We start from the raw sequence: 15377 nt of genomic DNA, 5'->3' as shown, positions 1-15377 counted from the left end.
ATAAATTTGACTGTCTGTAGCCTTTTGTATGCTGACGACGCTGTGCTTCTTGCCGATAGTAGAGAAGACCCGCAGGCGCTGGTGACAGGAATGAAAAGATTGATATACATCTTTAGCTAATGATGTCAATTAGTGCACTTGCGTATTGTGTATTTCTAGCTATAATATATTTGACAATTGGCATAAAAATACTTCACGTGCTAAACCATGTGTACAAGCAGAAGCCATTATTTCTTCTTCTTCCATGTTCGCTCCCTAGCTGGAGCATATGGCCAACACGAGTCGTCTCCAAATCACTCTGTCACGCGCCATCTCCTTGGCTTCCTCAGTCTGCGTCTCGAAGTTCCGCTGAGTATAGTCGGTGAATGGTCGTCAGCGGCCTTCCGGGGCGCCGGAATCCTCGGGGTTGGAAGAAGAGACATGAGGGGTTGATGCCCTCAGGTGGCATTCTAAGGACATGTCCCAACCATGTCCACCTTCTTCTCTTCAGGACTTCCAGTATGAGGGGCTGTTGAGTTCTTCTCCTCACATCGTCATTCCTGACGAAGTCATACCACTTTATACCCAGTATTCGCCTCAGGCATCTATTTTCAAAACTTGCTTTAGCCATTATTTAGGTTATATATATTTCTTAATTCAATACTTTGATTTCTCACATAATTTTTAAATATATGTATTAACTTTGAAAACATATCTCATATAACTTCATATTTTTTAAGAAATGGAAGGATACGAGAGAGACCTATATCCAGCAGTGGAGGAAGTAAGGCTAAAAAGAAAGAAGAAGATAAATGATCTAAAGGGAAAATCTTACCACAATAGGTCCATTCGTCACTATTGTCCGGACAGTTGGCGACGCCATTGCAGTACAGGGAGATGGGAATGCAGGTGGACCTCTCAAAGCAGCGTGCTTCATTCGGCGCGCAGCTCAGCCCCATGAAACCTGCAAACAAATCAAATCCAGCTAGTACGTAATTACCGCATGATGTGTTGGCCACGTATCCAGATGAGGAAATGGTAGGTGGGGGAGAAAATTTCTATGAGAAGGCGACCGAGAGCTGGATGAAGAAACCAGAGCGATGGGTGGTACTTCTTCTAACCCTCATCCGCACCCAATGGTGCATAGGGCACTGTATCTCATTAAACTCATTGATGTAGTGTTACCCCATTGTACCAATTACGAGAAGGCAAGGTGATCAGTCCAGAGTTTTAGGTAGCAGGGTGATATTAAATGAATATTAAAGTGCTAAATCACCCTATGTTCATTTTGACCCCGCTGGGAATCGAACCAATGACCGCCAGCATTGAAGTCAAACGCGTTATCCATTACTGGTGGACATAATAACATTGTACATAATACACTAGGATAATACCGTAGGCTGACTTTGATTTTTATACATTTAAGTCCTTGAACCGCTAAGATGCATTGGAAATGTGGTTGCATCGTGGAATGCCACGCATTTCACTAACTGATATGGTTAGCAACGCAAATGTACTCCAAAGAGCAAGAGCAGGGAGACAGTTGCTGACTGATATCAAGGTCCGGAAGGTGTCCTATCTGCCTAAGGGAGCAAACTACTAGCTATTGCACCTAATAGAGGGATAAGTTATTCATTGTTTCGGCATTCACTTTGTGGTAAGACATGGTTAAATTATTTTATTTTTATTTTATTTTATTGGAAGGAAGAACAACAGTTACAATATATGATACATACAGAATACAAAAAATAAAATCATGAGTACCAATTATAGTTCTTCACAACTATACATAAGAGAGGTCTATATAAAGGAAGAGACATGAGACAAGGATGGGATAAAGAGAAAAGGAGATGGCAGTGATAGGAAAAGAAGAAAAGGAAAGGACAGTGAATAGAATTACTTTTTTTGGTTTATAAGATTTCGAACAATTTAGCTTTAAATTTTGAAAGATTGGAGTAGAACATATCAAGGTGGGTACAACATTCATTAAATTTCCCACAACTTCGATAAATAAAGGAATTTTTTGAATAGTTCTTTGTTGGTGCTGGATTATAAAAGGTATGACTATGCCTATTGATTCTAATTGGACAGTGAAAAGGCATCTGCTCAAGAAGATAGGGGCTCTCAGTCATATTATTTGTAACTTTATACAAAAAACATAAATCTGATATATTCCTACGTTTACTAAGTGAAGATAATTTATGGAAGGCTGAAGATTCTTCGTAAGAGTTGAAACTTAAATGAAGCTTACCATCCAACATTTTTAGAAATTTGTTTTGAATACGATCAAGTTGAGCTATATATATATATATATATATATATATAGCGTACTGAGGGTTCCAAACGACTGAGGCGAATTCGAGGTGACTACGAACATAAGCGTTATATAAAGTTACAAGAGAGGATGTATTTTTAAATGGTTTAGTGGTTCGAAAAATAAAACCTAAGTTTCTGTAGGCCTTATTAATTAACGCAGGCTTCAAAATGTGAAGAAAACAAAAGTTTCTCGTCCATTATGACACCAAGGTCTCTTAATTCAGTTTTCCTGGTCAGCCGACTATTGTTAATTTCACATTATAAATAAAACACATGTTTTTTACCACTCGGGTTTTATATTTTACAATTAGTTTCGGAAGCTACACATGCTTAAATGGTAGCTTCCGAAACTAATTGTCGAAATAAAAAATTATCTGTGGTTTAGTCTAATTAACTCTGTATTTTCAAACATCTTAACTTTAAAAATAAATTTATTAAATCGCCATATATATCGTGGGTATACTGGCTAAAAACGTTAACTTTAAAATCCCTGTTTGAATAATCCGTGTTATTTAAAGCTTTTCACCTGAGTAAAATTCTTCTTCTTCTTCAAACCCTTATCCGCACCCCAGTGGTGCATAGGGCACTGCATATAAACGCAGTGTTATCTCGATCGTTAACACATGAAGGAAAGGTGATCAGCCCTCCGCTTCAGGTACCAGTCCAGGGTGATATTGAATAAATATTAGAGTGAAAAAAATCAATTTTATTTATTTGACCCCCCCCCCTGGGAATCGAACCCGGGACCTCCAGAATGCTAGCCGAGCGTGCTGACCATTACACTATGGAGGCGGACAAAATACCGGAGCAAAATAACGGAATAAAATACCCGCTATTAAACTTAATAATATCCCTCAATATATTTTTTGACTTCTTACATACCTTGTGTGAGAAATATTTTTTATATTTTATATATTTACAATTTACAAACAATATTAAAGTTGAATTTACTTTTAAAACCACATAAATATAATATTTCAAACTGCTAAGTGTATTTTAACAGTTTATATAGTATAGAAGATTAAAATTTTCAAGGACCGTCAGTCCATTTAATCTTCACATTCGTTTGAAAACGCCCGTAAATGGAAACATGGTAGAAAACAAGCGTTTTATTTCTAATTTAATAGAGAGTTGACAAAATGTGGGCAGAATGCAGATCTGACTCCGGAATATACGAGATTGGACAGAGATCAACTGCCCGAGACAGCGATACACGCTCTCAAGTGATAGAAGACCTGACATGATCTATGAAGAAGAACAAGAGTCCTTACACTCGCTGGGCGACTCGTCCGACTTGTCCGGGCCGAGGGTCTCGTGGATGCCGCAGTCGGGCTCCCCGTCGCACACCCATCCGGAGGGAATGCACTTGTTGGTGAGCGTGCACTCAAACTGGTTCTGCTTGCACGACGTGCTGTTGCCTGCAACAGAAACATTACATTACACATGCGTACATATAATATACTAATTTATTCCATCATACACATAATAACAAAGTTCAACAATCATCTCACACCATGTGTTACATCAGTGTTCAATTTCTTTCTTTATCTGTTCAAGGTACACCTGCGAAATCAAGAATTTTTAAGGTGGAGACTGACCGGAGCATCTCGTCGTAACATAACGTCGTAACATCGCTCGTGGCGAGCATCAGCGAGCATCTGAAACTATGGATGGAGCGCTCGGCTTGCTGTACTGACTGCCTGAATGCTGGCATTGTAACATGTTACGTTACGACGGAATGTTCCGGTCAGTCTTCACCCTTAGAGGTATACCAAAGAAAAAAACAAAGTTTATTTATAATAATAATAATAAAACCCTTATCCGCACACCAACGGTGCATAGGGCACTGCGTCATATAAAAGCAGTGTTATCTTGATCGTTTACACATGAAGGAAAGGTGATCAGCCCTCCGCTTCAGGTACCAGTCCAGGGTAATATTGAATAAATATGACAGTGAAAAAATCACTTAATAATATGAAAATAACTCCTGTAATTGGAGATAATCCAGATTTTGTGAACAAGTATTTGGACACACTCAAAATGTTGTAAATAAATTATCTGGTCAAATTATAAGCCTAATAATAAAAATGAAAATGGTATTTTCTGGCGTTTCTCATGTGTGTGATTATAATCCAGGATTCGGATCTCACATACTAATATAAGAGTTTCTGCTTAATAAAAAAGCTTCTTTACATCTCACCAACAGATGTCTCTAGTGAAGTTCTAGTGATTCATGAACAAGGTTTCTAAATTGGTTCATATATATAGAACTTCCAAGAATTTGAGTAGTGTGGTTGTCAATAATGGGTAGAATTGGTGAATGTTACACGTGTGTAAAGTGATCACTTAAACCAGCCTATGACGGTCGTAAGCCCCGTAAATGCCCAGACTTCCATATTCTTCTTCATCTTTGATGAGATGTCAAAAAATAATATGAGATGTGCTCATTATGAGAGGTGCTCGTTACGAGAAGTGCTAGATATGAGAGGTGTTCCTTATGAGAGGTGCTCGATATGAGAGGTGATCGTTATGAGATGTGCTCATTATGAGAGGTGCTCGTTATGAGAAGTGCTCGATATGAGAGGTGTTCCTTATGAGAGGTGCTCGATATGAGAGGTGATCGTTATGAGATGTGCTCATTATGAGAGGTGCTCGTTATGAGAAGTGCTCGATATGAGAGGTGATCGTTATGAGATGTGCTCATTATGAGAGGTGCTCGTTATGAGAAGTGCTCGATATGAGAGGTGCTCATTATGAGAGGTGCTCGTTATGAGAAGTGCTCGATATGAGAGGTGCTCATTATGAGAGGTGCTCGTTATGAGAAGTGCTCGATATGAGAGGTGCTCATTATGAGAGGTGCTCGTTATGAGAAGTGCTCGATATGAGAGGTGCTCATTAGGAGAGGTGCTCGTTATGAGAGGTTCCACTGTGTTTCCTATTTCTGCCCACTTCTTCAGCCCAGTTGATAGCTATATTAATTTATTATTAGATTAAAACCAATATTTTTAGCTTTTCCACTTTTTTATTTGACCAGCGACCGGGTTTCGTCGTTACCGACATCATCAGACTGGTGAGAGGCTATACAAATTGTTATGTTATATGTAAAAGATGGCAGGAGTTGATAACCATGATTTGATATAATTTTATGAGAAATTAATTTAATTTGAGTGAATTAAATTAATTTCTCATAAAATTATATCAAATCATGGTTATCAACTCCTGCCTTCTTTTATATATAACATAACAATTTGTATAGCCTCTCACCAGTCTGATGATGTCGGTAACGATGAAACCCGGTCGCTGGTCAAATAAAAAAGTGGAAAAGCTAAAAATATTGGTTTTAATCTAATAATAAATTAAAAATGCAATTCCATCACGAAGTGTCAGTGGATAGTATAAATCTATTAAAAAGATAGCTATATTGAAAGCTTTCATGGCTTTAGAAGGCTTTTGAAACTGGCGTCGTGCGGATGACAGCGCTTTTGGATTTTGGAGGGGAAATATAGTACGAGGGGGTTAACATAAAATAAATTGAGTTCAATCTGCATCCTTCAAACATACAATTCTGTTAAAATCATTTTTTAGTACATTATCCTCCAGTCTTATTTCGCATGATACTGTTTACATTACAGTCTGTAAACACTGAAAATGTTTACGAGCGACACCAAAAAGATAAAAAATAAAATAAATATACATTAAAAGTAATCATTTTGGTATTATTGTCCGATTGCCTCCATTAATTTCGTTTTAATTAATTACTTATTTTTATCGACAATAAACAAGCGAACTCTAAAAATGATTATTTTTAATAATTCATTATTAGAATACAATTATTTTACAAAGATAACACCAGAGACATGGATGGTATCTTTTATTAAATAAAATAATAAAATAAAGCTGTCAGCAAACAAGACATTTAGTCAATAATAAAAAATAAAAGTAATATCCATATATTCTTCTTCTTCTAACCCTTATCCGCACCCCAATGGTGCATAGGGCACTGCATCGTATAGAAGCAGTGTTATCTTGATCGTTAAATACACGAAGGAAAGGTGATCAGCCTTCCGCTTCAGGTACCATTCCAGGGTCATATTAAATAAATATTAGACTGAAAAATCACTAATATTTATTTTGACCCGCTTGGGAATCGAACCCGGGACTTCCAGCAAGGTAGTCTAGCGTGCTGACCATTACACTACAGAGGCGGACGAATACTATAATAATTCCCGTCTGTACAAATTTTTTGGCGTCTCTTGCGCTCTACCAAAAGTAAGTAAATAGAATGTTTATAAGCGTCTCCCGCTCTCTACCAACAGTATTTAAAAGAGGATAGTTTCCTAATAAGGACGTTTGTGCAATATACGGAATTTTACTGTCCGGCAGTCCGTTTTAAAAAAAAATTAAAGCGACTACAACAGATTAACGTGATCGAGTTCACGCGCACCGTGATCGTGCACCAATTGAGCTCACCGATCCGGAGAAAGAGGGACAAGTGCACAAGACAATTATCCGTTTTTTCATGCTAACCGGACTGCCGGACAGTAAAATTCCGTGTAGTGCACAAGCACTCTAAGGGCAATGTCCACTACCCGGAATTTGACCGTCCGCCGTACGGTTTTGAAAAACGAAAGCGACTACGACAGTTTAGCGTGATCGAATTTACGCGCACATGTTCACGCACTAATCAAGAGCTCCGATCTGAAGAAAGATGGACAAAAACACAAGCCAATCGTCGTTTTAAAACGCTAACGGACAGTAAAATTCTGTGTAATTCCGTGTAGTGGACAAACGCCCAAACAGTGTGTTAATATTTACCGCACAGATCTGCGCATTGTGCCGTGGTAGCGCACTGCCATCTCCCTATACAGCTGCCATCATCGCACCGATACTCGTTAGGACCACACGTGGCACTCTCTTCTGAAAAATAAAAATAAAAATATTTACACACCACTCGGAACGGTTTGCGGAGAGAATAAATGATAAAAATGATATATCAACGAACAAAATTAAACTAAATTATAAGAAGTATATTCAGAAATAGTGAAATAGTCGGCCTTGACCGATGACAATCGACGGCACTAGAAACAGTATTTTAATTATACATATATCGCCTACTCCTTTCAACAACTTCATATATCAAAAAACTTGATTTTTCAGGAGATCTTTGTTTAAGTTTAAGAAGATTGAAAGCCACTTATTGAACTTTTTACTGTGCAACAGATTTTTTAGGTTAAACCTGAATGTTTTTTTCTCCATTTGAAAAATATTTAGTAAATAAAAAAAAATAATAAAACAATACCTTTTCTTCAAAATACAAAAACAACACTTTCTGCCCTGTAGCGGGTAAAAATTAAGTCAAATATAAGCCGATTTTGCTGGGATATAGTACATTTTCTGGGCATTCTGAAAACATGCACAACTGAAAATTGACGATTTTTGATATATGACGTTGTTGAAAGGAGTGAGCGATATGTTCTTCAAGAGATAACTGGAGAAGAGTCATTGCTTCCAAAAGGGTCACAACCCTCAGCAATGAGGAAAAGACGGAGAAGAATGTTCTTCTTCTTCAAACTCTTATCCGCACCCAATGGTGCATAGGGCACTGCATTGTATTGACACAGTGTTATCTTGCTCGTCATTTACATAAAGGCAAGGTGATCACTCCTGCACTTCAGGGACCAGTCCAGGGTAATATTGAATAAATATTTTAGTGTAAAATCATTAATATTTATTTACAATATATAATTGAATGAAACTTTGTTTTAAAATCACTTTAAATTTATAGTTATTTTAAAACAAAGTTATATTTAATTATTAAATGGAAAATCACAAAGCTAGTGCTTCAAATATAAATTTTATCCTAACTTTTAATTTACTTATAAGTTGACCAGTTATTTTATTCACAATGTTCTTAGTATGCCCAAAACACAGTCTCAAAAGGGGAAATTCTGTATTGAATTTTGCTTCAGCAGTGGTTGTTTGGCAGATTATAATGATTGCGGCACTCGTATAAAGTGATGCGGTGTTTTGATAGTTGGCAGTGATTGGTGAGACGATCCGCCAAGTGGTCTGTGAGGAGAAGCGATCCGGCCCTCTCGTTACATTGGATAATGACAGCGCACTCTGTGTAGCTATAATGGCCCAGTCTGATTCGCTAATAGCTCCCATTGTACACAGACCAGGAGAACTTCAACAACATTGCTACCGTTTATTTATTGATTTGGCGTTTAATTTGTAGAACTCCATCTTTTCATCAGCGGTTTCGAAGCTAACCGATTCTTTATCAAGTCTTGATAAAGAAGAGGTTAGCTTGGAAACCGGTAGACATTATAATTAAGTTAAAATAAAATATTTATAGTGATTTTAAAACAAAGATACATTTTAATTATAAAAATTAGGATATTATTTTTTTACATCTCAACATAGATGTAGAAAAATATGAAAGTCTGGGTATTTAAAGGGCTTACAACCGTCATAGGCTGGTTTACGGGATCACTTTCTTCCTTCACCTATGAAATGTTAAAAAATAATAAAAATAACTCCTGTAATTGTAGATAATCCAGATTTGTGAACAAGTATTTGGACACAAAATGTTAAAAATTAGGATATTTTCAAGAGTCCTTTAGTATGTAAAATAATTCGGGAACCCGTGTTATTGATAATTGCGTAATTCATGATGGACAAATTCATAGTCACATTTTTTTTACAACATTTTTAGTGTGTCCAAATACTTGATCACAAATCTGGATTATCTCCAATTAGAAGTTCTCTCGTGAAGTCTATCGAGTTCAAGAACTGTGTATCAAGTTTAATCAATATATCTAGAAGTTCCAAGAATTTGAAAAGTGTAGTTGTCAATCATGGGTAGAATTGGTGAATGTTACACGTGTGTAAAGTGATCACTTAAACCAGCCTATGACGGTAGTAATCCCTGTACATGCCCAAACTTCTATATTCTTCTTTACCTATGTTGATTTTGTTTTTAAATGTAACCTATATAAAATCCAGTAATTACTTATTAAGACACATTATTGTAAATATGAAATTTTAAATATCCCTATGAAGGCTGTCTGGAGATCGGATTTATACTCGGTGAAGACCAAATGCCGCCTATACAATGCCTGCATTGCTCCTGTTCTCTTATACGGCTGTGAAACATGGCACCTTACAAGGGCCCAGAGCAGCCGTGTACTAAGCTTTGAGAATAGGTGTTTGCGGAGAATTTTAGGCGTGCGGTGGTTTGACTTTGTGAGGAATGAAGAGATAAGGCGTAGGACCCAGCAAATCTTGGTCACAACTGTCGTCAAGAAAAGGCGATTCAGTTGGCTTGGCCATGTACTCCGCATGCCTCCTGAGAGCCTTAATCAAGCTTGCCTCTTTTACAAGGCATCAGGTTCGCGCCGCCCAGGACGACCACTGCTGACAATTCCTCGGCAGTTCTCGTCAGAACTTCGGGACGCGGATCTGACTTGGGAGGATGCAAGGGAGCTGGCAGCTGACAGAAAAGCCTGGAGACAGTTTGTGGACTCCATATGCTCCACCTAGGGAGCGGATATGGTTTATATATATATGAAGAAAAAACAGCTTATGCAATAAAGGTGCTTCCACTATCCATAAAGTCATTAAATAACAAAATTATATATTTTTTTTTAATTGGATAATGGAGGTGGGTCGATTTGAAAATGATTGTAGAATTCGGCCATCTCATCGATTATTATTAATATTTTTTTTAAAAGAGAAATATATGTGCTTTTATTATTTACACAAATATTTCAACTTCATACTATTTCTGTTAGCCTAAGCGGCTCATTAGAAATAGGCATAAAATTGTGGTAGAGTGGGTTTGAACCGAGAAACTCTGACTTAAAAGTCCGCGACACTAACCACGGGACCACAACCTGACACTATAAAATGTCCCCTCGGCAAGTGAAAACCCAGTGAGGACAGATTATTTGAAATTCTAAATATGTGTATTATGAAAAATAAATAAAAATAACTGTTAAAAAAATCGGACAAAACTAGGAATCGAACCAGGACCCCAGCGCATTCAAATAATTAAAATGCATTTTTTTTATTGCATTTTAAGTCAAAATAACAATAATTTTTTAACAATTTATTTTTTCTTTATTATTTTTTTAGTACAAAAATATTCTATTATATTAATACAAATAAAGATCCCACAAAGACATGGCCTGTGTGTGGGTATACATTTTATTTCAGGTTACAATAAAGGGCACTGGAAAGAATACAATAGATAATACTATCTTGTTGCTCAAATTTTGCTTAGCGCTACCTCAAAATAGCTTTAATTGAAATATGAAATAAAAAGTTTGATAACATTTACGATGAAAACATATTGGCAGACAAAACACAGATAAGCGCTCCGTGGAAGAACGCAAGGTGATAGAAAGATAACCTTGTTCATTGAACAGAAACTCTTTCATTCAATTTTACAATCTAAGTATGATTTGGCAAACTTCTCGAGTGGAATTAATAAAAACGTAGACAAATTCAAGGGTGTTCGTTTGATCACCCTACTCTAGGGTTTTTTTTTTTAAACACGCAAAAAATCATATTACTTTCCACAGAACTATGAAAACAATGTTTGTTGTTTTCATTATTTTTTTTTACTTGAAAGTGGTCAGGTTAGTTGTCGAAATAATCGGCGGGTACGTATGAGGAGGTGCATAAACGTGGAAGAGGCGAGGAATGTTTGCAAAGACTGAGTGGTGCGGCATTCTATTCTCTCTGCCTACCCCTGCGGGGCAGCGGCGTGATGATTAGTTAGTTAGTTTTTTTCTTTCTTTTAACCCTTATCCTTAGCCAATGGTGCATAGGGCACTGCATCGTATAAACGCAGTGTTATCTTGATCTTTAACACATTAAGGAAAAGTGATTAGCCCTCCGCTTCAAGTACCAGTTCAGGGTAATATTGAATAAATATTAGAGTGAAAAATCACTCATATTTATTTGACCCCTCCCCCCCTGGGAATGCACCCGGTATGACACTGCACATGTGAGTTCACTGGACCCCTCTATGGTTGGACTGGGAAAGCTTTTATTCAGCAGAGACCCGTTTATTTGGATGTATGTACACACATTGAACAAAATAAATTGTTTAAAATAAATTTTAAATTGCTTGTTTAAAATAAATCATCTGCCCGCAAAATCAAATAGCTGAATAAGTGACATACTTGAATATGATTCGCTGTATTTGGTTGGTTGGAAGATATGAGCAGTCTACTTGTAAACCACGTTATGTTAAAAAATTATGTTTAATAACCAATGGCGGCAATCGGTTGAAGATTAAATCTTCTACCGATTTGAGGTGTCGGGTTGTGGTCCCGTGGTTGGTGTCACGGACTCTTAGGTCAAAGTTTCTCGGTTCGAATCCACTCTACCACAATTTGATACCCATTTTTAATAATGAGCCGCTTAGGCTCACAGAAAAAGAATAAATTGAAGGATTTTCGTAAATAATAAAAACACTTATATATATTGTGTATATTAAAAGCATTGATAACTATGTGGTAAAGTAATAAAACACTCCTCTAATCATCCATTGTTTACTTTGTGTAATACCACTTTTTTAAACACTTATTTGTGACTACCGGTTTCGGTTTTGAAAATATTTCCATTGTGATTCTCAAGTGAGTGTAAATATTAAGTTAAAAATATGCCTCTTGCTGGGATAAAGTACATTTTCTGGGCATTCCGAAAACATGCACTACTGAAAATTGACAATTTCTTATTTATGACGTTCTTGAAAGGAGTGAGCGAAATGTCAAATCATAATAATTTTATTTTAATGTCCTGATGATGGTATAATTTTTCAAAACCGGTATTCAGAAATAAGTGTTTAAAAAAGTGGTATTACACAAAGTAAACAATGGATGATAAGGCGAGTGTTTTAAAAACACTAATCTTTAACATTAAAAAAAAATCTTTTGGAAACTAAACTGTCGATCGGCATAGTGAGTTTTACAAGAGTATTAATTATTCTATTCCTTTTGTTCCTAAGAGTTTTGACAGATTATGTTAAATACGGACGTTAATATTTTTAATTTTCTGCCGATTGGCGCCATTGGTATAAAAATTAATTTTTTAATGTAAAAAATATGCGAGATCAAAGATGTCGTTAGGTGGGGAAGGCAACGAAGGAGACAATGGTATGCGCGTGTGAGGAGAATGGAACCATCCAGACTCCCCCACGTCGCACTGTACGTCCAACCCCAAAGTAGACTTCCGAGCAGACCGCCGAAGAGATGGATCGAAAGCTGGGAATTGACATCGCAGGAGGCTAATCCCGCTTGAAAACAGGCCACAGGGCCTACACCAAGAAGAAGAAGAATATAACTATATATAAATATGAATATAACTGCTGTAATTGGAGATAATCCAGATTTTGTGAACAAGTATTTGGACACACTCAAAATGTTGTAAATAAATTATCTGCTCAAATTATAAGCTTAAAAAAATAATAAAAATGAAAATGGTATTCTCTGGCGTTTCTCATGTGTGTGATTATAATCCAGGATTCGGACCTCACATACTAATATAAGAGTTTCTGCTTAGTAAAAAAGCTTCTTAACATCTCACCAATAGATGTCTCTAGTGAAGTTCTAGTGATTCAAGAACAAGGTTTCTAAATTGGTTCATATATATAGAACTTCCAAGAATTTGAGTAGTGTGGTGGTCAATAATGGGTAGAATTGAAGAATGTTACACGTGTGTAAAGTGGCCACTTAATCCAGCCGATGACGGTCGTCAGCCCCGTAAATGCCCAGACTTTCATATTCTTCTTTATCTTTGATGAGATGTCAAATAATAATAAGAAGAAGAAGAATGTGGTTTGCAAGTGGACTACTCATGTATGCTAGCGATATGCCCGCCAAGGTACATTTATTATTTAGAAGTTTGTTTAAAATTCGACTGGCCATGTCTAGTTCCGTACAATGTAGCAAGTTGGCCAGACGCCAATATGCCTATGTTTGCTTATGGAAATGGAATTGGAATTATGGGAAATATAATAACTTGTTTATAGTACCTAAACAGACTCTAAACATTACCTACTCTTCGTTAGTAGAATTTTAAGATCTTCTTCTTCTTTTTTTCTAGATCCTAAGGATCTGTTTGTGCCTCCGCTTGTAGCTCTTGGGATGTTGACTCCCAGCTGTCTTTCCATCTTTTCGGAGGTCTGCCTGGGGGTCTGAGTCCTTCAGGGATTGCTCGAAGGGCGATACGTGGAAGTCTGTCATCTGACATTCTGTTTACATGATCATTTCAGTATCGTCTTCGTTGCCGTCCCCACCTCACGATATCCTGCGTCTTACACATGCTCTGGATGTCGGTATTTTTTACTCGGTCTCGCAATGTGTTTCCGCTTATGGATCGGAGAGTCTTCATCTCGGAGGTTCTAAGCCGAGATTTTGTTCTGCAAGTATCTGCTCTTGCCCCAATCCCATAAGTGGCTATTGGTCGAACACATGTTTTGTATATTTTCATTTTAATTTCTATTCTCAAGTGTAATGGTCAGCACGCTCGGCTACCGTTCTGGAGGACCCGGGTTCGATTCCCAGGGGGGGGTAAGAATAGATATGAGTGATTTTTCACTGTAATATTTATTCAATATTACCCTGGACTGGTACTTGAAGCGGAGGGCTGATCACCTTTCCTTCATGTGTAAACAATCAAGATAGCACTGCATTTATATGACGCAGTGCCCTATGCACCATTGGGGTACTGATAAGGGTTTTATTATTATTATTATTATTATTCTCATGTGTTTTTTCCTCCACACCGATTTTCTGAGGCATCCGGATATAACTGCAGCCTTATTAATTTGTTTCTGGGTCTCACCATAGAGGTCACCGTAATTTTAAGATATGGAATAAAAACAAAATAAAGGAATGGATAAATGTTCAAGAGTAAACACTATTTTTTTTGACATCTCATCAAAGATGAAGAAGAATATAGAAGTCTGGGCATTTACGGGTCTGACGACCGTCATAGGCTGGTTTAAGTGATCACTTTACACACATGTAACATTCACCAATTCTGCCCATTATTGACAACCACACTACTCAAATTCTTGAAAGTTCTATATATGTGAACCAATTTTGAAACATTGTTCTTGAATCACTAGAACTAGATTATTTTATTAAAATTAAACACTTGAATATGCCACTTTATCGAGTTTTATTTTTATTTACGACTAGTTTCGAAAACGACAGTTGTTTTCATCTTCTGGTACAAATTAAAACTTAATTAATTTGTTTTAATTTGTACCAGAAGATGAAAACAACTGTCGTTTTCTAAACTAGTCGTAAATAAAAATAAAACTCGATAAAGCGGTATATACAAGTGTTTAATTTTAATAAAATAATCATGTCATTCCACAAAGTTTTTGCCGAATCAATAAATAATACTAGAACTAGAGACATCTATTGCTGAGATGAAAAGAAGATTTTTTTGAGCAGAAACTCTTTTATTAGTATGTGAGGTCCGAATCCTGGATTATAATCACATACATGAGAAACGCCAGAAAATATCATTACACACCCAGACTTCCATATTCTTCTTCATCTCTGTTGAGATGTCAAAATATTAGAAGCGTAGTTTGAAATGTAAATAGGTACCCCGAAGATAAAGATCGCATTCGGAATAGAAAGGACAGTTTAAAAAAAGTACCTACAACAATATATTTTTTTGTTGCCAATGTGACCCCTCTGCCCCGGTGATGACGTCACGTCATGTGCGCCGCACTGAATGGCGTGGAGCGCATATGACTATATGGACCGTGTTATGCAGAAACCACCCAACCCACAATTCGAAAAAAACTTTTTTTATGAATGCTACTTCATGTCAATAGTAATTTTTTTTATTTCGTGGTGTAATGGTTAGCGTGTTTAGACTACCGTGCTGGAGGTCCCGGGTTTGATTCCCAGTGGGGTGGAAAAAAAATATTAGTGATTTTGCACGAATATTTATTTTATATTTAACCCTGGACTAGTCCCTGAAGCGCAGGAGTGATCACATCACTTACATTGTGTAGGTAACGATTAAGGTAACACTGCGTCAAT

General features: G+C 36.9%; 1 protein-coding gene across 1 annotated transcript in view; it reads right to left on the bottom strand.

Moving 5' to 3' along the window:
* The window catches only part of LRP1 (LDL receptor protein 1), a 181129-nt gene that overhangs the window by 139276 nt on the left and 26476 nt on the right, over window positions 1-15377 (bottom strand). Inside the window, exons 2-4 of the mRNA XM_088263885.1 lie at window positions 7111-7212; window positions 3567-3713; window positions 815-943 (exon numbers count right to left, since the gene is read on the bottom strand). Of these exons, the coding sequence (XP_088120011.1) occupies window positions 815-943; window positions 3567-3713; window positions 7111-7212 (378 nt within the window). The remainder of the gene's footprint in view (window positions 1-814; window positions 944-3566; window positions 3714-7110; window positions 7213-15377) is intronic.

Source organism: Brachycentrus maculatus, unplaced genomic scaffold, assembly GCF_059751285.1.
Source record: "Brachycentrus maculatus isolate JH-2025_06_01 unplaced genomic scaffold, ASM5975128v1 h1tg000206l, whole genome shotgun sequence".
In the NCBI taxonomy this organism is placed as follows: Eukaryota; Metazoa; Arthropoda; class Insecta; order Trichoptera; family Brachycentridae; genus Brachycentrus; species Brachycentrus maculatus.
This window is presented reverse-complemented; position numbering and strand designations above follow the sequence as displayed.